Consider the following 26954-nt stretch of genomic DNA (forward strand, 5'->3'; position numbering starts at 1 on the left):
GGAAACATTTTTCCTGCCACATAAACATTTTGATAGTTCAGAATATCTTGCTATGCTGCATCTGGGCAAGTCTCAGAAGTTTTGTTTTGCAATATTTTTAATAGTTTTAAAATGTTTTTAGAAGCTTGCTCTGGACAATCAAAACACACTGTTTCAGTTGGTCCAAAATCTTCTTAAAATTTTCTTACAGTGATAGCCATCCCCACAACAGCCACAGCAGTTTTCAAAATGTGTGCCTTCTCGTGACAGGTAAGACAGGCAACTTAAAACACAATCTGCAGCCTCACTGGCCAGTGCAAGAGCTCCGAGAGAAAGCCAGCACTTGAAAATCTCATTCTAACGTCTTTCCATCAAAAATCACCTGTGTTGTCCCAAAGCTGACTATAATCTATAAACATACTCATTTTCACTCTACTAGACTGAGTCATATAAATAACTCCACAAGTATATTATAAAACTATGTGAAACCGCCTGTGGTTTCCCCCTTTTAGGTTGTTTGAGTCACCCTAAATCTGACTTTAATCAGTCCTAATGACCGTTTATTTCAGCCACAGCAGCCAGATTGCACTTTTACTACCAACTACAGCTACTCATTGGAAATTTGCCCAGTTTCTTTTCTAGTTATCACCTGGCAATACACCATGGGTCAGCGACATTGATGCAGTAAAGTTCATCCTGAAAAGAAATCATGTTACTACTCCTTTTCTTCCTTCCTCCGATCCTCAACAATGGGAAAAAAAAAAAAAAAAAAAAAAAGAAAAAAAAAAAAGCACACTGGCAGTTGAATCTGGATTTTCTTTTAATTGCTTCTTACAAGCAAGCAGAAACAGCCTCATCTTGCCAATCATCTCAGTGAAAATAGCATAGAGCAGTATTTGCTACACAAACGGTCCCACAGATTCCCAGGAAATTAAGGAATGCAGAATCAGATCCTAAATAGATAGTAATGCACTTATGTTTTTAGCATGTTTCGTTCTTCTCCTTAAAACTTCCTCATGCGTCAGTGCCTCACATTGTTGTTCTGACAAAAAGCCTCACGCAGCCTTACGTACTGTTGTGCTAGGGAAAGTCAGATTTTGTGTACCAGAGAAAACAGCCCCGCTAGGTGTATCCTGTGTCTCTGTTTTTTAATCATTTCTGACAAACCCCAACTGTTTAGAAGGACAGGAAGGCCTGCCAGGACACGGATTTGCTGTAAGACCGGGAGGTAGCACCGCTGCTCTGGCGTGCGTTTTCATCCTTTGGCTGTTTCATGCATGCAGCCTGCAAGCTAACGCTGCCTCTTCACACGCACCTATTGTGCTCACAGTAGAGCCATATTTAAATAGGTAGTGTGGTGACACCACAGCACAAGCAAATAAGAAGAATGGCATGTTGTGACATTTTATTCCCATTAACATTACACGGTGGGAGTCATCTCCCTGCTGCAGTGAGGAGTCCTGCTGCACCCACCAGCCCCTGCAGCATACACCACTCATCCCATGCAGCTCCTGCAAACCACATCTGCCCCCAACCACCTATACATGCAATGAAGTTGGTGGATGAGCCTGAAGGTGCATGGGGTCATGTACGTTGGGTATTTGAGCTCAGAGCCAGGTGCCAGGTTGCCCACATGACAGCCCTCTGCAAGAGGGAGGTATCCTGCCCGTGCACCGTTCCCTCTCAAGCCCACTACAAAGCAGCCTTGACATCCATGGGAATGAAACACCAAATGGCACAAGTGCAAGATAAAGCAGGAATCCGGGCTGCAAGGACTGCTATATGTTCCCCGCTGAGCCTGCAAGCGCCGTCACCAGAATACTTTTGGTCTCCGCGTTTTGGCCTGCCGTAGGATATACAAACAGCCTCCAACAATATTCCAGTGACCTTGCAAAAATTTCCCTCTCACACATACACATGTGCACAAACATACACACCCCTGCTTGACTCCAATAATTCTTGGGTAGATTTACAATTTCCTAAGCAGGTTGCTATAGTGACCCTGCAGAATATTTTCTCAAAACACTGTTGTACTGTAAATGTTTACATACAGTGTAATCCTGCCAAATTGTTTTAAGACAAAGGAAAACATCAAGTGTCTTTGCTTTATGTCCAGCCTTCCAGCTTTTTTAGCATTGTGAACGTTACTTTCAACTAACAACAGAAGCTAATTATGCTTTCTGTGGACTTGCACACCCTTAGACCTAATAATGGGTCATCTATTAGCTTTAATGAATAACAAAGCTATCGGATTTACTAGTGTTAGCTGATTTCACGCATTTCTGAGTAAATTCTGAGCTAACTGAAAGGCCGGGCTTAGCTATAGAGCCAGACACCCAGTTGGTACAAATCAGTGTCACTCGACTGAAGAAATACAAATTTTGATATTGAGGCAGGGCTTTTGCTGATGAGCATCAGTATATTTCTTATAGTTTTCTTAATCTTGATAATTAAAGGAACAACTTAATCATTTTAGATAACATATGTCAAAGAAAATATATGGTTTCTGTTTTTAATTCATGTTCTTCTGGATTCTAGCAGAAGAGACCAAGAGTCAGCAGAATATAAAAAAAAGTATTTGCTCATGGTGTTTTTTTAAACACTGTAATGTTCCTGTATCAACATTAACAGTAGTGTGATTTATGATTACAGAACACATACATAGCTATCGAATGTCTCCCGTGCCTCTACTCTGTTTTTTAGATACTAAACCAAAGTCCAGAGCATAATATAATTACAGCACTATAAAATGTTTTACAACTGGAGCACAGTGAAAGCCTAATATCCAAGACCTTCTGTAATATGACTATGTCATCTTGTTAACTTTCTTTATGGGAGCACTAGAGTTGAGAACTTTCTTCATGTCACTTCCCCACCGATTATCAATATCACCTTTCTCACTTCATGTTGTTCACAGGAAGAGGTCTTCCTTTCAAAAACATAGGTTCAGATAGATAACAAAATGTTTCCTAAAAGTTTATGTTTTAGTTACAGCTTAGATCATCTGTCCAAGATCATGATCTCTTCTTTCCTAGTAAGAATTTACAATGCCTCATCCAAGACCAATGCATAATTCAAAAACATTTAGACCTAAGACAATTTCTGAAGCACCATTACTTGAATCATCTATGTTTTTTCTTAAAGAAAACCAAAAAGTTGCAATTCTTGGATTTGAATTCTCCTCTAAGATTTCAGACTAGACCTTACACCCGGAAGGGCTTCTTTTGTCACAACCCTTCAGATGCCAGAGGAGACTGGCATAGTTAATTTTTATCATGTTTATTACTTGAGAGAGTAAAATCCTCAGGAGACAGTTGCCCTGTAAGATTTTCACCATCTGAAGAAAATGATGTGGACTTGTGCCTGCCAGTCTTGGCATACTGGCATACAGATGCAAGGCTCTGATTAACTCTGATCTGGCCTCAGAACCAAACCATAATCTCTAGTTTAATCTTAACCTGGCACTGGATTGAAAAACACTCTCCTTGAACTTTCATTATGTTGCAGAACAAGATGGGAAAGGTTTTAAAAAATCCCGTAACCTCAAAAAAATATTTTTGCTTTGTTTCAGAGAATAATACAGGGTTCTCCTAGACCCCAAACAGGGCCAAAGCACTACCTCAGCTGACAACATGAGAAATTATCGTGGTTGTCCCTTTTCACCTATCTTCCCCTCCCCTACCCATCAAGAGTTATACAAAATATTCGACCTGTTCCACCATTCAGCCCTAGTTTTGCTGGTCAGGAAGCCAGCTCAGCTGGGAATACCTGCCAGTTGGAAGAGGACGACCACTTGGACAGCAGTCTTTTCCAGCTCCCCTATCATCCTCTTCTGTAATTCCACTGTACCACAGAAGAATTCCTCATTTACTGAATACTCCCTGGACCTGAGGATATTAAAATGAATTCTAGCATGGTATTACAAGTCAAATATAGTTGAGGGAGGAATGTGCTCAGGATAAAAGTGATACGAATGAGAGGTTGAGAGGGGTATTTTCACCCTCACAGTACAACTTCTTCATACTTTTCTGGCAAGGAAAAGGAACCTTAAAATAGAAATAAATCACAACTCCTTTTCTGTTTGGTTAAAGTAGCTTTAGAACAAACAAGAAACAGGCCTGCACATCTTAAAGACATGTCAGCTAAGTCTGAAAACATATCTCATCTAAATGTAATTTCCAATAAGATATCTGGGTTCTCAGGTTTGCCAGTGGTTGAGATCTTTTTCATCTCAAGGAATTCAATATTATTACTCATGGTCTTTAATTTACTGCCCCTTTAGGCTGGCCCAAATACAATACACAAAGTACCGACAGATTTTTCTGCATCCTTGCTTATGCTGCAGAGCGCTAAAGGCCATAAGCAGTGTCCTAAAAATGAAAAGGGCTACTTGTCACAGAAGGGCATTACTAGCCATGAACAAGGATAGTGGATTCCGCATCGTATCTCCAGGACCTATGAATTAAACTAACACAAAAATGTGTAATTATTATAGTAGCCAAATACACATGGAGTGCTGCTCCATATGAGTAGGAACTTACATTTACTAGTGCTGTCCTAACTTTTCCTCCCTGAGACACTTTTTATAAACATGACAGACCTCTAAAATTCAAAACTTCGTATTGTCCTGATATGGCAAGTTAATCTGGAATCAACCAGTATCACAGAAAAACTTCAGCCCTCCTGGCACTTCTTCAACAAAGGACGTGTTTGTACTATCGATTGTACTGCTGAAAATAATTTTGCTGTGTTGACAGGCATCACTCAGCACAGACCATGATGAAAAGCTGAAAATTAGAAAGTTAAATGAACACCTGCCAACAATTTTCTGCCAATTTTACAACAAAATAAATATTGAATTATTCTGATAAGTGGGTCAAATTCATCCCTGGTGTCATGGCCCTTTGAGGTTAACAGCGCTACGACAGGAATGAATTTGGCTCCCGTGTCTCTTTCACAGAGAAAATGCTCACTGAACTTTTTGAAACCTTCTGTGCCAACATTCATCTTCATTAGAACCATCTTTCCTTCTTTACTGTGCTTTTGCAGCAAAACAGCAATTTTCCTATCAACTTGCCGTCAATTATGCTGACAGTTTGACATGAATATTGTACATACACAAAAATAATTTGCAAAACAGATTTCTCAATTGTTATATTTAACAGGAATTTCCTTCATACGTAATCTCTTTGACACGTTCAATTCCACAACCTATTCTTCCGGGAAGAACATGCATCCCTACATGTCCCAGCTGTTTAAATTGCATCTTATATGCCTGTGGTGCTGCAGAGATTTTATTAGGAAAAAAAAAAAAAAAAGCTGTATGCAACTTCATTTTGATCCTGTCCTTTTTTTATCTTTCCTTTTTTTATTATTTTTTTTTATTGCAAACAGTGCTTTTCTCTTGTGCAGCAAGCAAGAACTTTACTCTTGCAATCTACAAGTGCATAAGTTGCAAGAAACTCCCGTAAGTCTCAGGAAATCCACAAAGGGTTAGGGTATCTTTATGGAATTCCCTATTTCAGTCTTGGTATTTGGGTGGGTTCAAATGCTCCAACAGAAGAGAATGTGTGGGTGTGATGAAACACATTTTCTGCAGACCCACTATGGAGAGCCATGATCCGCTGGGCTTCCTTTTTCCCCATATAGCCTGCTTATTTCTGTGGATGCCCAACACCTCATTCAGTGAGAAGGGCTTCAGATGGCACCAAGGAAGCATAAAGCAGACAACTGATTATCATGTGCATGATTTTAAAGGCCTGTAAGCTCCCTGTTTTCTGCACATTTTTTCCTTTCCAACCTCAAATACAAGACAAAGCAGAGTCTCTGGTTTCAAGAAATACTTTACCAGCTTTCGGTATCCGGGTGGTGTTCTGTAGGTACTCTCCACTCTTATACAGATTCAAAACTCTTTCTAACTGAGCAGCTGTTCATCTATTCCCCAGTGAAGTTCTCCTTTAAAAACACAGAAAAGCATGATTCAGATGAGAAGCAGCCTTCACAAGGCTAAAGAGAAGCTGCATTCAAATAAAGCCCTAAGCATCAGAGCCCAGCAGTGTCCTACTCCGTGACGATGTTGTGATGTGGACACGAAGTCTATTAGCTACTACAAAGTGACCACCAAATTGGATTTCATACCTGACATGAGCTAGGCATGTCAAAGGCTGGCTCGTCCAGATGGGAAGCCCAGGCCTGCGGGCAAAAAAAACGCTGTGGTGAGCTCCCAGCACGGGATGAACCTCAGCCAATACAGGGAACTCCAAAGGATTGCTTGCTAATTAGTTATAGCCTGGCATCATACAATTCCCTGTGGAATACACACAGTGCAAGACACAAAGCCCCTAGAACAATGCACCAAAAGCCCTCAAATCAGAACTGCAGGCACATGTGGCTACTCCTGTCCCACAGGCACTACCTTGGCTATTAGTCAAGGTCTATGGTAATTTCACTTGCCTCTGGCCTCTGAGGTATAAAAGCACCAACAGTACCATTGGCAACAGGGAAGTATCATGTCTTTATAATTACAATTCCTCTTGCTAGAGGCAGGGACTCCTCCAGATGCCACAAGAGCTCCACACTAAGGACCGAGCTTTCCCTGTGGGACGGAAGAAATACAGAAATTGCACTCTAAATTCAATTCACTCCTGTGCAGAGGTGTCAGGAAGAAAACACAGGACATCTGTGAAGCATAGTTAAAACCTCAAAATTTAGAGTTCTGTGGTATATAGAGTCATTCTTGCCTTCTCTTATGGGGGAAAAGCTACCCTGGATATAAAAAAAAAAAATCTAATTCCCTTATAGGGAACAAAAAAGCAGTATCTTCTATATCCCCTGTGTGACACACACAGAAAAAAAGAAATATTTGGCATTAACCCATTCAATGTGGTTACCTGTGGCATTGACTATCTTATCCAGCAATGGTCTCAGCGAGGATGGTGCACTGTGTGGCAGAAGATACGTGAAAAAAAACCTGCAAAGGAAAAGTAATCCATATTGAAAAATAAGAAGATTACAAAAATGTGATAACTCCCAAACAACATCAGGAATAAAATTATTATTGCTTGTAAGCTGTTGACCTATCAAGAAACATAATCATATTCTATAGTGAAATAAATACATAGCTGAGTATTCACACAGCTGTCTGGCATACCTAGACCATGCTGTTATGTACAAGGCTGCCTTGTAACTATGTGTAAATGTTCCATTAATGCAGAAATTTGCTATGAAGGCCCATGGATTGTGATTCTTTGCAAAGCTGCCTGTATCTTGACATGCTACAAGAATGCTCACAAACCTCAAGGTTTTTTCAAGGCTTAAAAGTGCATAAATCAGATTTCTGCTCATTTGAAATAACTGACTTGTTTTCTTTTCTAGTGTTTTTAGACTGTAAAATTAATAGTCAGGAGAAAACCTCCTGTTGTTTCTGTGCCACTGCAATTCAGAACATCTTCTCTGTCCTCATCATTTATCTAAATTCATGACACATTCATGTGGATAGCCATATTAGGATATATACTCTCCATTTTAATATTTTAATTACAAATGGAAAAACAATATGCCTTTATTTCACATCACTGAAGTATACTTAACTACACATTGTTCCTTTAAATTTCTATTACTCTCCCAGTATTACTAACCATTGCAAACTCAGTGTCATAGCAACGCAAGATAGAGATGGACAGTTCAGGATCTGACAATATAAACAGAACTATCAGACATAAATATTAGGTAATGAGCATTAACAGTAACACAATTGGGAATTGCCCTGCTTTACATCTAACCTGTTGATAGCAAAGTAAACGTTTTTTCATATACAGAGACCACATTGTCAAAACAGAAACCTACAGTGACTCATACTCAGGAGCGAGACTAGCAGATGTCTTACACAAGCACAAAACAAAAAAATTGAGTACTGATAGCAAAAATTGATCACAGACAGAGGTATTATGGCGCTGACATAGTTCACTTACACAATGAATATTTCTTTGAGATTTTAAATCCTTTTAATCCCTTACAAAATAATATTTATAATTTTCACAAGCAGGTAGATTTTCCTAGCCATGAGTATGAAACAGCCAATATAAATAGACATGGAACCCTAAAGAGCAACATAAAATTTGTAATGAACAATTTACCTAGCAAATTTAACCTCATTTTCTGCTCAGAGAGTACCCATAATCGGAGTCCAATTGATTGTGAACAGCTCTTTGCAAAAACTTGGTAGCTGCCATTTATTTTCCTAAATGCCAGATAGATGCAAGTTGTGGAGCTCGTTGTTTTTCTGTGGCTATACAACTTGTCCTAATGCAAAACAACCACATGAAATTCTGAAACATACAGCACTGCGCCTGCACAACTTAATTATATGAACATTTGTTATTCATAGATTGTAGGGTCAGTGCATCATTTGTGATCTACCTAACACAGACTGTCAAATTCCTTTCAGTCTGCTCCTACAGCCTTTTCTTCATTTCTTTTTTCTTTGGAGAACTATCTGATCCTAATTTAAGAATTGTCAGTGATGGAGATTATCCTTACTTTTAAAACTGTTCATTGCTTTTAGGATTTTCCCCTGGACATTTGGAGGAAAACCCAGAGACAGGTTTATGACAGAAGGTAACAATCTGAAAATTAAGATGTGCCAAGGCATGTAGAGTAGAGATTTTTCTTCTCAAAATATTTCCTCTCTTTAAATTATTTATTTAAAGAAATTGAGTAGGTTGCCTAGTTATCTTTTCAAGGCTAAGGCCTACTATATTTTAAAATTACAAGGTTTTTATGCATTATTTGGCAGACTTCTGCTTTTGACTTCTACCTTACAACAGCTCAAGGAACCCTTTTGCTGAGCATAGGCAAACAGTACTCTTAATTTCCACCCATACAGCTACAGAATGCATGAAAATATGCAATCTAGTACCCTACGACTACTGAATCGAAGATTTTGCCTTCTAATACAAGTGCATAGAGTCTGTAGCCAATGCGTCTTCATTGACAATTGCAGCCTCATATAGGCTGAATCTGCTCGTTGAACAAAAATGATTGTCTCCATCATGTGAAGTAAAACCAGTGCTGAAACCACTGGGATACTGTGTGCTGCATGCTGATGTGCGGTTCAAAGGAAATGTGAAGAGCTGTAATAGAAAAGACTGCTTCCTTCAGTGAGTACCGGCAACCTGCCCCAAGCCCACCACACCGCAGACATATCTCCATTTAAGTCTGCAATGGACAGATGCCTATTAAGGTTTCTTAGCCAGACCAGTAAAATGGTCTTAACCAGAAGTTAGCTAGCTAAGCAGGATCTTTAAGCCAAGCAAATGGATACGGAAAATTTTGCAGGACACACTAAATCTGCGCTGCACAACTGCAGATGCCTGTCATGTGGTGCAGCCCATTTCAGTGTGGTCAGCTAATGCAACACACATGCTGGTAAGCACCCTGGGACCAAAGCAGAAGACTGTCTTTGGAGAAGAGTCTCCTCGCTGTGGTCTGGCAAGGAGTGAATGGCATGATACTTGAAAGGGAAGTCAGTCTAAGAAATGAGCACAGCATTATGGTATTGCTTTGAGATTCTACATCCTTGTATCTGGATTCCCTTAAACATGGAAGATGGATGCTTCAGCCGAAGCTTTCTTCCACACAGCTGAGTGGTCCATCATGAATTGTCACCTCTGCACCCCTGGTGCCGTAGGCACTAGAAGCACTGTCACAGAACCCTGCCCAGCACAGTGGCACTGGGGACTGTTATCACCCTACCAAAGGCAGGCTCCAGCAAGGCAGGTGAGCACCACGACAAAGTGCAAGACGACAGCTGAACTCTCACTTTGCCTCTGAAGCCAGCCCTATCCTAAACTGGTGGGTAAAGAATGTGTGATTACCTTTATTAACTCACACCAGAGAACAACAGTGAGAATTGCCTCACTACGGAGTTAATGGGCTCCCATCTCTACAAGCACCTCGGTTGTAATCATAAAAACCTGTACTTGTACGAAGAACTCAGTGGAATTAAACCAAAATAAATTAGACTAAGTGGTGAATCACACTCAAAGCATGCAATATATTCCAGTATAAATGCTAGGTTATGGTATTTTCCCAAATGAAACGATTATTCATAGATCTTGGATAACAGATCTGAGACATGTATTTATTGATGTGAATAACCATAGATGCTGCTGCAGGCTTTTTTCCCATTTTAAATTCCCTTTTACCTTATAGAAAACTGATCAGGTACCTGTAAGCATTGTAGAGATTCCTCTTTTCGTTCATGTTTTGGCACCGACCCTCGACAGAACAAGGCAGAGTGAAGTTTCTTGCTGGGAACTCCATAAAGCAATCACTGTTACTGGTGCAAGAGCTTTTCTTCAATACTGGCATCATCTAGATCTGTCACCTTCAGCTCCCCATCCACAATCACAAACTGTCGAGGGCGAAAATCCAGTAATGTCACAGAGCCAAGAGGAGAGTGAGCCAAATAATGCAAAAGCCGAACTAAGCTGAGACATATCTGAAATGCAAAAACATGAGTACCTTGTGTTATTTTCTCAGTACAAAGTATATAAATGAAACTACTTTAGCTGAAGATAGATTCATAAATACATGACTTAATATGGGCATTATAACTTATCCTCAACACTGAACGTTGCAACTAAGGTATTTTTCATAGGATTAACATAGTTGATTGTAAAGCCCTTGGAGACTTGAAACAAAATAAGCTTCTTTACCAGTGCTTTCCCACACTATTATGAAGCACAGCTCATTGTTGCTATTCTTACTTTTAATAGAAATAAAAGCCTTAACTTTTAATAACACATTACATACAGGCCCCGACCACGCAGCCTACAGTTCTGCTCTGTACAAACTCCAGGTCTGGGATTTGGCCCAAGTGCTCTGCTCCTGCTGCTCAGGCTCAGACTGCAGAGGGTGTCTGTATTGCCTCCCTATTGATCATGCCTTTTGGCTGCCATTGTAATTGTTGTCTCCTGTTTTCCCTTGTGTTTGTCTTTTCCAGGGAGAATGAAGCAAATACCCAGAACAAGCAGCTCCATGGCTCCTCTGTAGCTCTAAGGGTGAGTGTCTGCCATGGTGGACCCTCACGTGCCATTTTGAGGCTGGGGTAGGAGTTCTGCACTGACACTGCACTTTTTAATTGCAAGTTGGGAACTCAAATAACTATCATCAGACAGGAAACTCACTGAATGCTGAATTCAGTTCCCTTACCAAAGTACTGTTTCCAATTCATGCATTCCTTTAAAATCCACTACATATTAATGCAAAGTAGCATTAATATGAACACAGTTAAATACTGGAATTTTTATTTATGTATTAAACTAATAACTGGTCTTATTCAGTAGAGCAAGCTTTTTGTTGTTTGTATATGATCTTTGTTTTTGTTAAAATACACTGCCAAGGCCACATATATTGAAGTAGTCAAATCAAAATTCGATCTCAGGGCATAAACAATATGCTCAGGGGAGCACCTAAATGCATACTTCATAAGAATACGGAGGCTGAACATGTCTGAAGTTCCAACTCACAGACCACATGTCTGTGGGACATTAGGACTACCCCACAGTTCCATAATCACCTCCCTGCTTGACCGGACTGGAACATTTTTATCCTACTTAAATGATACCAAAGCTTACATGGCGATGCCTGTAGTGTAAATGAACACAGGCATAGTGATGAGATGCCAGACCTGACCTCCCTTTCCTTCCCTCTGGAAGTACACCAAATTCCTGTATATGCTATCCCACAATACACTGCATATAAAGGCACATCTAGCCAAAACTAACCTATAATACACATAGCTTTGACTGCCAGCAAAGACAGAATTTAGCTTGAATAAAAATACAGGTTGTTGTCTGAAATTATCACCTTTTCTCAAACACCAAAAAGATACTGGTCCTGCACTGGCAGGCTCTCTGACCAGACCCCTATGGACTGATGGCCTGCATACCTACTGGGAGTCTGGAGTGTGAAAACCCCTGTACAACAAACCTTGAGCAGACAAGTGAAGTCTGTGCTCTGCATCACAGCTCTGCTGAGGGGAGCAGTGCTGCCCTGGGGACAAAGCTTGCTTCACAGTCCTCCAACACCAGGAAATTATTTGTAGGAATAAAGTGAAGCCATTTATTTAGCCCTTTCCAGGACCTGGCCACCAATATGCTTCATGTATCAAGAAGGTATGATTTTATTTCCTCTTTCTTCTCTGTGTTAGTTGAGACCTAGACAAGCTACTGAGCATGAAATTATCTAAGACAGCACTCCTTCACCTCCCTTTGCAAATGCTTGCTCAGAAATATCCAGGCTAAGGGAACCTTCCCAGTTTATTGCCCATAATCTAACGTATCTCTTAGTAATTGACCGGACATGCAGTTGCCATCACAGTCCATTATTTACGTTCCATGGATGAGATGAGACAAAGGCGGGTCCTCCTTTTAGGGAGCTGTGACAAGCACCTCCACCATTATTACAGATGTATTTCTTCCAGAAAAAGGGAGCTGAAGTTGAGCTCTCTTGCCTTTCCCAGACATCATCAGAAGGCAGCATGGCCAAAGACCATGCCTGATAGACATCTTGCACATAGCCACCCAGCCCTGAGAGAGCACCAAACTTAATAGTACAGATACAGGCTGTAGCACACTGGTTAGTCCCTGAGCACAGTCAGGGGGCACTTTTCATTTTCTGGTACAGATGTAGCCATACAGCTAAAAGTGTTTTTAGATGAAAACTGCTTCTGCCTTGAAGTGTCTTGGGGAGTTAACCTCAGCCGATTACACATCTCAGTATACACTGATCGAGACAGCACTGTCTTGATCAAAGCATTACTGCAGTCTGGCTTCATTTTGGACAAATTAAGTGTGACCTTCGTGCTCCTGGTAAATTGCCAGCATGGTGGACAACCTGGCTTTCAGATTTGTGTACATTGATTTCACTCTCCCCCACTAAAAGACGAACAGAACAGGAAGCGGTAGAAAACAATTATAAAATCAACCTAGGATAATGATCAGGATAGAAATTAACATACTTCTATTGTTTAAATTCCAGTTGCAGAGCATAATGCTTAACACCAAAACTGCTGGGCCTCAAGCTTTAAAAAGTAAGAAACATTTACAGATATAATATAAAAAGCATACACCAGCTACAAATAGATAACATCGAGAGACAAAATAGCAACAACATCTTAAACACTAGGGAAAGGGAGTGTTAAATTCTGTTTCTAAACCAAGACATAATCACAAGCAAAGCAAATGCTTAATAAATATGAATTATACTGCATCGTATATAACCTCTGTTTCATGCTGGATGTTCATCACCCTCTTAAAGTCCTTTTAACAGAACAGTTGTTACTTACTCGAAATCTGTCTTCCCAGGAAGTCTGTAAAAGCTGAATCATCTCTAAAGGCGAGCCTAGTTCAGTGATGGTCGTCAGTGTGTCTGGGATGTCATTGCTATCTTGGTAACAATAGCCATAGAGCTGAAAAAATCATGAGGCAGTATAAGTGTAACATATCTTGGCACGCTTTTACTTTTCTCAGTGGATGAGGTGCAAAATAAACATTTCTTACAAGGCATTTAATTGCCTTGAAGTCCTCCCCAATAGCTTTTGTATCCTCTCATTTGAGGAATGCTCCCTTGAAACCCCCAAAGGAAGTTCCTGATTAGCTAGCACAGCCTCTGTAGGCATCACACAGCTCAAGGCAAGCAAAGTGGCCCCTGCACACCCCTCCATACAGGATTTTATCCCAATAAATGATCAAGAAAAAAAAAAAAAAAAAAAAAAAAAAAAAAAAGTCCATTAATGCAGAAACAGAACTTTATGAGAGGAAAATTATCTTAGCCTATGCAATACCTGGCTAAATAAGATAGATTCTTATTTTTTCTTTAAATAAGACTGCTTAAAAGACATCACAAAATATATTTTAATTACATTTCTATAGGACTACTATTTGTGCATATAGTGGCAACACGTATTTCAACGAAACACAGCTTGAAAAGCAATTGAAATGCCAAAACTTATCTTTTGCCAGCCAGAAACCTGCTTCTTACAATACTTGGCGGACTTTCATGTGCAGTACCATTAAAGAAGGGCAAATATTCCAAAACAATACCTGCAGCAGATCCTTCAATTTAAAAGAATTTAAATGGCAATTTCGCCATGCTCCAGCAGCACCTTCTTGCATTTGCTCTCCAAGGGCATCCGAATGATTAATTTTCATTTGCACAAATAATTGCCCAAGAAGAACATTTAAAGGTTATGGGGAAGCAATTTCTTGCTTTATATGGTGAGGGACAGTGTCTGACACAGCTATGGGGACAGGCTTTTACACACTCTGTGCCAATCCCTGGCAGAGAGGCAGTTAAAGGAGACTGATAAGGATCTGATTGCAACTTTCCAGCCAGAACAGCATGCACATGAAATAAAATTAAATGTAATCTCTGTCCCCCAGTCAAATAAACCTTACAGTAAAGAGTCTGTGTGGGGAAAAAAGCACTTTAAAGGACGCTCTTAAAGTGTCCTGGTTCTATTCATCCTGGCTTTCCCTGAGTAATCTCATTTTTTCCAACCAAGAAGGTTTGGAAAGGGAAGCTGACAAGGGTCTCCTGTGAACTGGGGGGATGTGGATATGGCCCCAGAGAAGTCAGGCTCATCCAAACAGCAAACAGAGCAAATCCAGCAGGAAAGCCAAGAGCCAGAGAGTGAGTGCAGCCACTGGATAGAGCAGGCTGAGGCTGGCAGCTGCCACTGCGAGCAGGTTTGAGTAACAAGCACATTCCTACAACTAGTGACCCTCACAGACAGAAAAGCAAAGAAAGAGGCTAAAGTCAGCAAATACATGATTTGTTAGGAACCACACTGCTAGCTCTGACTATAGCTGTCTGCATTTAAATGAAAAAAGCGTTCCAAAAATGCAAGTGAAGTAAACAATTTTTCTTTTTGGTGTAAAAATGGCACTGTATTTCAAAACAGCTGCTTAAACACGGACATTAACCTAAACAAAAAAGAGCTAGAAGATTTTATTCTAAAACATGCCAAAAAGATTTTGGCATCGATGCAGAACAGAGGATTTGTGATGGATGCTGATAGGAACATTTGAAATGGGAAAACAGACCTTTCTCTTCACTGCCCCAGCTATGACAACAACTGCAACAGCAATAATTTTTTAAGCTAGAGCCATTCAGATGGGACTTGAGTTTGTTCCTTGCCATCTGTGACACAATTTTTGTGCAGCTTATATTCAGAAGTTAGAAATGTGTGTGTGCAATCACAGATGATCACAACGGCACAAGTCTGCTTAAACCTTCTTAATAAAAAAAAAAAAAAAAAAAAAAAGAATTAAATGGAAATGAAAAAAATTAACACACTATATATTGTTTCTCAGAGAATTACAAAATTTTCAGCATGGAGGGATCATGAGCTGGACTCTGCAATTTTTACTAGGTATTTCTCTTCTCTCATGTGTGAGGGCAGACAAAAATCCCACTTATGAGTATCAGAACCTAACATTTGTTCCTCTATCATCTGCAGAGATTAGCTCTTGTCTGTAGTACACAATACCAAGGATGACCAAGGGATACAGACTGGGAAACAACAGTATCTCAATAAATGTTGATTCACAGTATCTGTGAACACAAAAGAGTTACCAGTCTTCCTTAGCCATTCTCAATATTTGTGAAAACTACTCCATAAATAGAAATAAGGACGACAAGCAGAAATTATACATTAATTGAACTATTAAAAAAAATACTGTGTGTGTATATATATATACATATATACACACTCATACAAACAAAATAGAGAAATCAGTCTTATTATCTTTCTATGTGCAGATGATCACAAAAGTAGAAATCTATTACAGTACTTATGTGTATCTATTTTATCTCACTCCATGAATTCCCATAGTTATAAAAATTTAGACTTGTTCTCAGGGAGCTGGAACTTTGCTTTAAAGTCTTTCTTTCATTTGGGTAATCAATTATATCTTGGCAAAAGTCCTCACTGTCTGAGTATCTGAGTGTTTGGGGTATATTTTACTATATTATTGCCTATTTAATCACTTCAGTCACTGTGGAAGCTTAAACGAGCTGGTCCAGTTTGGGTTCTTTATTCTCAAAGAAAAATTTCTTGCGTGAGTACTGCTGAACTTCATCAATCTTACAGCTAAAACACAGCGCTGAGTAAGTTCATGTAGGTCTAATTCAAAAAATATATAATCTAACCTGAGCTCTTTATTGCTTTTACTTAAGTGAAACCTCTCCAGATGCAGTGTTATTATATAATTATACAGAGTTATAAAAGCACAGAAGTTTGAGATATAAAGGATTTATTGGGTCACATTTATACTTTTTTGAAATGAAGTCCTGAAACTAAATGCAAAAATGCACATGTAATTACATGGTCATATTTGTATGTGCAATTATCATGATTACAAACTGGGCATGTCCCAACAGCCAATTAAGCATCTAAAATGGTTACATTCATCCCCTCCTGATGAACCACCACCCAGAACAGACGCTACAAAATACAGAATATATATATAGATGCAAAATGCTCCAGTACTTCTCAAGCCTTTCATTTCAGAAGTTGGCTTATTAGCACACAGACACAACACGTAGAGAGGTATTACCCAAAACACTTTTTTTTTTCCCCTTTTTGTTTTTCACCCAATCCATTTTAAGGTCTGAAATGAGACAAAATGGCTTGTGTTCCAGACAGTGAAGTAAGAAGCAGAGCCGAATGCATAGAATAACAAGAAAATAACCACATGGGGAAGCTGAATATAGTTGGAAGGCGAAGATGATCCAAAATATCTCCTCTATCTGAAATCCCGTTAGGCTGGACGTCAGTCTCAGTGTCGCAAAGCTACACTTTAGATATATTAGAGTGATGGCTTTCATACGCCTTTGCAGCATGGTTTCCAATTAAACGAGTGGAAAGAAATACAATCCCACATCTTTCTGACATATCAAGTCACTGCATTTAAACACCACCCCAATATATTTTTGTGTAGAATCTAATAGCAAACAGTCACAATATCAGAATGCCTTGCTTTCTGTTAGAAAAATTGAAGCCAAATATGAAATGTTTAACTGTTCTCACATCATATGCCGTAACTCATTTAGGGCAGTCCTATTCACAGTATTCTTCATGAACTGTTGGGTTTCCTCAGCCACACAGGCCCAGTCCCAGATGCCTCCACGCACCCGGTGCTGCCACAGGCCTCAGTGGCTGCAGCCATATGGGGACAGCCCCCCAGGAAGCTATAGGGCCCCCGGGTAGGAGCCCACAGCCACCTGGTTTGGGCTCACCTCCCTCCATAGCCGACACAGGACAGGGACAGAGGTGCCCCTCTCAGGCAAGCCAGTGGGGGAGGCAAAAGCAGAGGTCAGACCCCGCACAAAAGCCGACAAGCTTACTGAATAAAAACACAAAATAAAGGAGCTTATTAAGCTGTCATCAGTGGGGTAAGTATAGGCAAACAACAGGCGCTCCTGCATCAGCGTAGACACCCTCGCTGGGCTTTCAGAAAAATAAATGCCAGGGCAAAGCCTCAGCCAGAGTGCTATGTGCCATGAACTGAAGGTGCTCAACCAGGACAGATGCCACACCAGTGACCTCCCAGGTGAGGTCCCTGCTGGCTCCGCTCCTCCCAGGTTGGGATGCACACTCCTCCTATGCCTTCCTAGTTTTCAGCCCTTTGTGATCGCAGTTTTTAGATTGTTTTCTAAACACACACACACACACAAACAAACAAACAAAAATTCCCCTGCTTTCCATATAAAACACAAGCTCTTCCCCACTGCAGGAACCATAACCTGGAGGCCACCTCTGCCACAAGTAGTACAAGTGACAGGCTCAACTGCATTACACCAGAAGCAATTTCCAGAGGCTTAGTTCTCATCTCTTTCAAGAAGGACTTGCCCAAACTCACAATAGAAAAGTGCAATTAAAAAAAAAAAAAAATTATGAAGAACAACAGCAGCCAACACTTTCCACAGCCTGTTTTCCAAAACACATGGATGCGTGGTTACCTAATGATGCTGGTTGCATCAAGATTACATTTTGCAGTGACTTGGGGCCCTGGGGAAATAAAAACACCCACTGACACTGGTAACCATTTGACAAGCTGTTTCTTTGGGCTGCTACGTGTCGAAATGAGAAAGGCACATTTTAGAAGCTCTTTGTACTTCACTGCTATCAAAATGAACATAATCCTTTTGACTCAACCAATTCCTGTATTCACCTTTCCTTCCTGGAGCACTGGGACAATCCCTGAAGAGCATGACACAGGATTTACCAATACACGATTTGAGACATTTATGTCACTCTACGACCTAATGATTGCTCAGGTTTTAAATGTTTCTATCTATTGCTGATTGTACACACACATATAAAAATATATAGTTTGTGTGTACATATATAGATGTTTTTTTCTATATAATATATATACATGCTATTTGAATTTTTATATTTACATTTATATTTATCTATATTTACATAAATATGTATTTGCTACCCCTGCTCAGCCCAAAAGCATCTGCAAATCTGTAACATGCCTCTCCCTAAAAAAAAGGGACAAGTTCCCTGAAAGTCTTAACCTTTACATTAAATATTAATCTAATGCCAACCATGCTGCTATAGGATACATAGAGATGCATGAGAAATTAATTCATTTTCCTCATTGAAATCTAGAAATCAAGTCCTGCTGAGCTTCTCTTGAAAAAGACGTTTATACTGAGAATATTTAACATCACTCTGGACCGTTGCAGACTGGGACCAAAACTGGATGCTGAAAGCTGAAAGGCAGAATTGCTGCTGCTGCTGCACACTGAAACTGACAGCAAGCAGGGGCAAATTTTAAATATTAACTCTAAATTCACAGCTCTGACTAGGCTTTTATTTATAAATGTGTTATTATTAATAGCACTGAACTCAGAAGAGCTAGAAGGTACAGGAATTCCATACCTGGTTCTGTTACTAAACATGGAAGTACATTAATTGAAAAACTGGAATGCATTATTTAGAAATACACACATATGTATATCTGACCGTATCTACTGGTATATCCACAGATACCTCTATATATTTTGTAAGTATGTGTGTGTATACATATCTATATATACCTGCTCATCTGACATATATTATTGTGGTTATAATCTTAGGATTTAGTAACGTTATCTCCCTCTTACTCTCCCTGCTTTCCTTATAGCCTGAAGTGGAAAATTCTTCTACTAAAAACATTTATAGCACTTTGAATTTGCATTGCACTGCACAAGCTCAAGGCCCAACCCTGCAAATATTTAGTCACACAAGTAGTCTACTCTTGTAAAGCCTTCCAGTGAAGACAAATAGATCACTCATACAACCACAATTTCAATGGGAAGGCGCTGATATCACTGGAGGTGCAGTTCATTATCTTGTAAATAGCCAGACCAGAATCTACCCTGACCTCCATCCACAGCAGCTGCATTCAGTTCCACTGCCCCAGAAGTTTAACCCTTAATTATGACATTATTTTGCATTACAAAACTATCAAACAATCTCTGTGCACTGTGTGTTCAGAAAAGCTTGACTTGCCGGGATATTCATTAGACCTGCCTGTGCAATTCTTCCTTCTTAGGTGTCTGAGGCATATCACTGTGTACTTTGCCACGGTGAACTTTAAAATTAGCTTAGGGTCTATCTGTAGCTATACAGTCCAAAAAAGAGTTGAAAAATCAACTCTATGCATTGTTCCAAATGTGGTCAAAAATGATACAGAGCATGCACATTCAGCGTCTACTACCTAACTTGACCGGTTCAGCTAAGTGTGATGAAAAATAACAGCTCCTTCAAAATTAGTCCAGAGTCAATATTAGTATTAGCACAGTGCTCATGAGAACCAGTTCTTGTTAAGCTTTGCATGCCTGTCACACAAAAGAAAAATTGCAATGGGAGTTAGATGCCACAGGGCACCCATCTGAGCAAGCAGATGACTGTGTGTGTGTAAAAACCAAGGAAAAAGACCTTAGGGAGAAAAACAAACAAACAAAAAACAGCATGCATATCTGACACAGGTACTTCATAAACCAGGGATGCAGCACTTCAAGGTGTGGGTCCACCAGCACTCTCTATGTCCTTGCATCAAGCAGAGGGCTGGCAAGCACAGGTTTTCCAGGAATCTGGGGTGGTCTAAGTCTTTAGCTCAGACAGATTCCATATGTTACCTTGAGCAAGTTATTTATACCTCCTACATCTTGCACTCACTGTCTATAGTAGAAAAGGAACACGAATACTTAGCTTACCTAGCTACCCCATATTTGGGGTGGGGAGAGACAAAAACTGCAAAAACCACACACTTTGCCTTGCAATTCAGGTGGCACCACACCAGTCAGAACTGATTTCCAGGGCAGGTTATTCCAAGAGTAGAGTGGCCTTGTTGACTCCCTGCCACCCCTCTGAAAAAGATGAGCAGCCAGGGAGAACCTGGCCACATCCAGAAAGCCCAGCGGTGGCCACCCATCTCCCCATATCGCCATGCTGAAGGAGCAATGCTGGGCTCCCCCAAAGGAAACTGGATGAGGTTGCAAGTCATCAGCTCCCATAAAGGAGGCAGAAATTCAAACCAGAGTCTTCTGGAATGATTTACATGGCACATAAAACAGAGAGGCAATCGTAGAAATCATTCAACAAATGATTGGGATTAGTTTTATGAATGCCGTCTTCAAAAGTGAGTGAGGAGGATGTAGCCCTTTTAACTAATTTGGCGGCATGTGCTCTTGCCTTATGGAAATCCCTTCCTGCCAACAGCTTTTGCAAGTTGAACACCCTCTGCCACCCCATGCAATTCAATGGGAAAAGATGGGTTTTGGCGACTCGAGTGTCAAGACGTACAGCTTGCCTTACAGTGACATGAATGGTTAGAGTTGGTCTGCAATTGTATCGGCTCTGTGCTTCCAGCAGCTCTGGTGTTCTTGTTAACAGATCCTTTCTTCACTCTTAAAAGTGCAGGATAACATCTGGGCCTTTTGGGAAGCAGTCTTGCAATAAAGAAGCACTTTGTGTAATTCTTCTTTCCTCGCCAAACCACATCTGTCTGCTCCCTCTGCCCTTCTCCACTCCACCCCGAGCTCCTTGGGGCTGTGGGGACATGTGTTAGCAGCAGCCAGCTGTCTCCACCGAGCCATCAGTAGGTGGCACTGCCTGCTTTTCTCTCTCTACCCATACAAATGTCCACTGCTGACATCCCAAATCGACCAACAACAACGACTTCAAAAGACGTGCAAGTGACTTAGAAGCCTCGTCTCCTGCCAGGCACGCCTTGGAAATGGCAAGCAGTGACATGGAGAGGACAGGGCACAATGCAGTTCCATCCCTGTTGGAATGAAGCAGTGGCAGCAGCTTTCCAAGGAGAAGGAGGTGGTGAGCAGCAGTAGGAACCTCCCAGCCACCTCACCAGGATTTGGCCTGCCCAGGGCCTGCAGATCCTCTGATTCTAGTGTAGTTAAATGGGTGGCATCAGGCTGGTCTGCCATCGTGTGCAGGAGCCTCACTTTAGTCAGTATGTCCTAAAAGCAGCTCAAAGGAGCTGCTTTACAAAAGCATTAGAGGAAAAAAAATCTCAGCCCCAGACTGGAAGGTTAATTCCCATTAGGTGTTTTGCTCCCGTTAGGTATGCTGCCAGCAACTGAGACACTCTGCAGCCTCACCCCAAACTGAGAAAGCCCCAGTCAGTCACCCACCACCTGGTAGCAGCAGCCAGGCCAGCCATTCTCAGATCTCCCATGGTTAAGGTCCAGCCAGCTGCAAATAAAGGCCGGTGGCTGGGCATCCTGCACCATGGCAGCAAGGTTTGTCATCCGGCTTCCTGCACCATTGGCACCACAAAGGGGACGCGGTCACCCGCAGGTGACAGGGAAGAGGTCCCTGAGCAGCTGTTTTCACCGTGGCTTCATGGCTCGATGTCCCTTTCCCCCTGCATTTTGTGAAAACAACAACGGAGTCATGCAAGAAGGACGACGAAGGACCAGACCCTTCAAGAGTCTTTCCTATGCAAATGTGTTTGCACTGGAAACTAATTGTATATTGACTTTCTTCACACTTGGAAAGACTGTCTACTTCCACCTGGAATAAGCAAACTTTATACAAAGCTTCACCGCTTGAATTCTCATGCTAAAACTAAGACCGTGCCCTATCCCACTGACTATGCATATGTATAGGGAAGCATCAGGGTAAAAAGTTTGTTAATTATCACTTGTAAGGAGAAGAAAATCAGATTTTAAATTAAGTATTTAAAAATATGATCAGCTAGCCCGTCTGCTGAGTGCTACTGAGCTTGTCAACAGCGAGTGGCGTGTTATTTTTAGTACTATTTTATTCAGTGAATTTTCTAGGGCGATAAATATTCTTTCTGTAATCAGGGCCGTTTAAAATCAATTAGTAACAAATACACTAGTCTGAACGGAATCAATTCATATAGAAACTGCTTTGACATCGGAAGCCGGTTGGTGCCTTGGCGTTGATGCCATCTCAGTATTTCACTGCTCGTGTTAACCTTAAAGGAGAGCTAAATAAGCCAAACGAAACGGCCCTGTCTGCGCAGGCAGCAAACTGCAGGATGTGTTAGCAGCTGTTTTCTCCCATTGTCTTTAGACAAAGCCAGCACTTTCCGTTGAGCTTTTGTGTTTGTTTTTAAGAAAGTGGTAGCTCCCTCTTAAATGAATCATTGTGAGCCTACGCGAGAAGTGCTGATAAATAGCTGTCAGAAATAAGCTTGCACTTTTCCAAACGTCTGCAGTTTCAAACCTTCCTTCCCTGCTCTTCGGCTTCAGCGATGCAAAGGAGGAAAGAATTCCTCCAAAGAACAGCTTCTGCCCTTGAATGGCAGCACCCTTAATTCTGATACTCCGGGGCTATAATTACATTATTACAGCAAATCAAACATTGCCTTTGTGTCTTTACAATCGCGCCCATTGTTTGAAATTAACTGCAAATGGTTTGATTTTCTTGCCTTCCTCCAATACGGGCAGGGAGGAATTAAAGCGCACTAAATCATCTTTCGCACTAAATGCACGGAAAGCCGGGCTCCAGGCAGCAGCATTTGAACTTTGCGAGAAAAGAAAACCGCAGCACGGGGGGAAAGGAAGAGCTCAGGCACCGCGCTTGACACGGAGCGACTGCAAAGCAATTAGCGGGCCGCTAAATCCTCTGGTACAATAAATCAGTGACCCGCTTCCCTCTCTCCCCCAATGCCCTTCGTTAGAAAAATCAGCTTAACGAACTCCCCTCCCTTCCCCGCTCCCCAGCAAATGCATTTCCACCGCAGCCTGCACCTGCACTTCCCAGCGGCTGCAGCGGGGCACGGATGCTTCGGCGGGAGGGGAGAGGGATTTTGGGGAAGGGCAGAGAGGAAGGCAAGCTGCCCCTGCATCGGCACTGCCCGGTGCGAAACCACTCTCCCTCTCGCCGGTTTTCCCAGTTTCTTTGGATGGATATGATTTGCCACATCTGCCGGGGCTGACACATCTGGCTCCATCCGCGGGCGGAGGGCACGGTGGATATGTCAACATGTTGTCTGGAGGCAGTGGTACGTTCTGGAAAGAGCTCTTCCCCCCCGCCTCTATCATATATCGTACAATAATCAAGTGTTTTAAAAGGATGGCTCAAGGAAAAAAAAAAAAAAAAAAAAAAAAAAAAAAAAAAAGCTGATTTTGACAAGAGACAGGCCAGAATGGGAACTGCTGAGACAGTAAAGAACAAGTCTGTTATCTTACAAACTACACTTCAGGCTGTCAGCTGCCAGAGATTTACAGGAAAAGCCCCTTTCCTCGGACAGAACCTACATGAAACTTCCCTTCCAGCACGAGAAACTCACCGACGTATTCCCTCAAATAGCCGCGGCCCCTGAGCAGGTGGCAGCAGGCGGGCAGGGAGCAGTCCCCTTCCTGCCCCGAGCCAAGCCGAGCCAAACAGGGCTGGCTATTGGGAACATCTGGCTGGTACCTGGGGATGCGGGGAGCCACCGGGGGCAGCTCGCAGGGGTAGGGGATGAAGGCAGTGAACTCCTGGGCTGCGATTGCCCCGTCAAAAGCCAGAAGAGAGGAGATGAGATGGTTTGGGCTTCTGAACCGATTTTTTCTCCCTCAGCCGCAGACCCCGACAGTGATTTCTAACCCCAAACGGGGCCCTGGGCCAGCTGAAAACAAGGAGGGTTTCAGCCTTGAGGCCAGCAGTTCCCGTTGCCTTTCAGATTTTAACACAGCCATAATCAAGAGATTTCCCATTGCTCGTCAGTGCCCATTTTTCCCCCTTCTACCTCTCCAGGATGACACCAGAGACCTATTCCCGGCCCAGAAGGCTGCCCCAACCGTGCCCAGATCCCGCCTGAGTGTTTTAGAGTCTCCTTCCAAGGTAACACCTTCTCAAACAGCCAACTCCCACTCACACCGCAGCAACCTTGGGCTGCCCTACAGCGAGATATGACCAGGGGAAAGGTCAGTGATTTAGGGGGCTCCCCGCTCGCCCCGTAGCCGGGGGGAGAAGGGGGGGGACAGAAAAAGAAAACGCCATGACAAAATCACAATGAAAGAGAAAAAAAACGTGTTTGTGATTTAAGCATAATCTATTTTTAAACGGGGTGGCATGTAAGTATGAAGCCCTAATTAAGAAGCAACGCGGGATTGCTGCCCGCTGGAGCGTTTTCCCAGCACAGAGCCCGGGCGCACTTCTCCTCCCCGGCGCCTGCGGCAGCCCCGCTCCAAGCCCACCTGCGGCAGGGCCCGGCCGCCCCTTTTCGGGTCCCCGCACCTCGCCTTCCGTTCTTCGGGCGAGGAGCAGCAGCTAGTTATAAATTAGTTTCTCCAGAGCGGTGATTTACCCCCAAGGAGGACACGGAAAAAAACTGAGCATGGCTACGGGTGCCCACCCAAATGACCTGCAACTTTCAAAGTGCACACAGCTCGACCCCAATCACTTGGCGCTGAGCAAAGAGAAAAATCCCCTTGGTTTTACAACGGTGGGGCGTACCGCCTGCCACTCAGTCCATAAGGATGGCTGCACCCGACAAAACTCATCACGGCAACAGAGGAGCACGCCACATCCTCACTGGGAGTGCAGTTTTTTGTATATGGATTTATTGTCTTCATGCACTGGTTAGAGCTGGCACCGCAAGAGAAAGCATATGGAAATGGAAGGAAGGAAGGAAAAGGAAGGAAGAAAGGAAGCCTAATATCTATTTTCTTGTCGTGGGTAAATCACGGCTCCCCTCTCTTTGAGCCGTATGTGAAACTCGAGAGCTTTGATCGCTGGGATCTGAAGTTCTCGTGGGGGAGCTGGTACTCCTGCTGCTGCTGAAGAAGAAACACAAAACTCCTGTCCTCGATTCAGCTCAGAAAGCGCCTACTGCAAGACTGCCTGTTACAACGCTCGTTTTCTGTCCTTCTGCAACCTTCACGCTACGCGGAACGCAACGGGGAATTTCCATGGCAGCATTTCCATCCGAATGGACCCGCGGAGCTCCACGCCGAAGCCCAATAGCCCAACTACGCGGCGTTTGGGGCAAGGGGAGCGGTGTCAGCCAGGAGCCCAAGGTCCCGGCCGGGCGCCGTCGGGGTACCCCCTCCCGGAGGCAGCGGGCTTGCCTCCCCGGCGCCCTTTTATTCCCACGTCTGGCCAGCGCTTTTCCACCTCCCCTTCCTAAGCCCTCACCCACCGGACAGGATACTCACGGGGAAGAGAGAGAGGGAGGAAAGCCGGCAGTGGGGTCGGCCCTACACCCGTCGGTGGGGTGGGACCGCGCCGGTCCCTGCGCCTTGCCCCGGCTCGGGGGCGCCCTGTCGGGGGTCGGTCGCCCCCGGGGCTGCCGGGGAAGGAGCGGGGGGCCGCGGGCGCCCTACCTGCAGGACGTTGGCGTGCCGCAGCCGCTGCAGCAGGATCATCTCCTTGACGATCTTGTAGGCGGCCAGACGGTAGCAGTCCCCCAGCGCCGAGAACTGCCGCACGCAGTGGGCGACGTCGTGCCCGCCGAAATCCACCGCCTTCAGCGCCACGGCCAGCGAGCGGTTGAGCACCGCCTTGTACACGGCCTTGGTGTAGCCGGAGCCAAGGTACTGCACGCCGCTCACGTCGCGGATGTCGCGACAGCCCAACAGCGGCGGCTCCAGCGACAGCTCGCCCGAAGCTCGGCCCCGGGGCTGCCCCGCCGCCGCCGCCCGGCTCCGAGGCGCCCCCGGCCGCGGCTGCTCCGCCGAGGAGCGCGGCGGGGCCAGGTCCATCAGGCGCCGCTCCCGGGGCCGCAGCGCCCGGCGCCCCCCCGCCGCCGCCACCCCCCGGTGCTGCCGGTAGCGCAGCACCTCCTCGTAGCGCTCCCGAAGCTGCCGAGCCAGGGCAGCGGCGGCAGCGGCCTCCTCCTCCTCCTCCGGGGGCTCCGGGGGGGGGCTCGGCGGGGAAGGGGGCGCCCCGTCGCGGGGCGGCGGCGGCGGGGAGGGGTGCTCGGAGCCGGGGATGAAGAGCACGTTGAGCAGGGTGCCCAGCAGGAAGGCGAGGCAGCAGCCGGCAGCCACCGCGATCTTCCTGCGCCTCATCGCCACCTCGCTGCCGGCTTCTCCAGCCTCTCGGGTCTCTCTCCTTTCGCCCCTTCCCCGCGAACCGGCTCCGGGGTTATTATTATTATTTTTTTTTTTTTCCGCCTCCCCCCTCCCCGGTTTTGCCGGGGCGCTCAGCCGGACCTCACCCCCTTACGGCGCTCCCGCATGACACTTGCCTCCCTGCTTTTAAGCCTCCCAAGCACTTATTATTAGCGGGACCGGAGGAGGGCGGGGGGGCGGGGGGGATCCCCGGCTCGCTCCCCCCGCTGACGCTCCCTGATTGACAGCCCGGCCCCTTCCAGCCGCCTGGCCGAGCTGCAGGGGGGCCTGGGAATCGTAGTCCCCCGGAGAAGCCCCGCCGGCCTCCGGCTAGCCCGGGAGCCGGGACTACATCTCCCAGGCTCGGCCGAGCC

General features: G+C 43.7%; 1 protein-coding gene across 1 annotated transcript in view; it reads right to left on the reverse strand.

Annotated features, from left to right (window-relative positions):
- PKDCC (protein kinase domain containing, cytoplasmic) overlaps positions 1 to 26711 on the reverse strand; it is a 33514-nt gene extending 6803 nt beyond the window's left edge. The window contains 7 exon segments of the mRNA XM_032185190.1: positions 5828 to 5911; positions 5914 to 5934; positions 6870 to 6949; positions 10208 to 10332; positions 10334 to 10480; positions 13331 to 13453; positions 25852 to 26711. Coding sequence (XP_032041081.1) covers positions 5828 to 5911; positions 5914 to 5934; positions 6870 to 6949; positions 10208 to 10332; positions 10334 to 10480; positions 13331 to 13453; positions 25852 to 26538 — 1267 coding nt within the window. The 5' untranslated portion in view covers positions 26539 to 26711.
- Between the last annotated feature and the right edge of the window lie 243 nt (positions 26712 to 26954).

Source organism: Aythya fuligula, chromosome 3 (assembly GCF_009819795.1).
Source record: "Aythya fuligula isolate bAytFul2 chromosome 3, bAytFul2.pri, whole genome shotgun sequence".
Taxonomy (NCBI): domain Eukaryota; kingdom Metazoa; phylum Chordata; class Aves; order Anseriformes; family Anatidae; genus Aythya; species Aythya fuligula.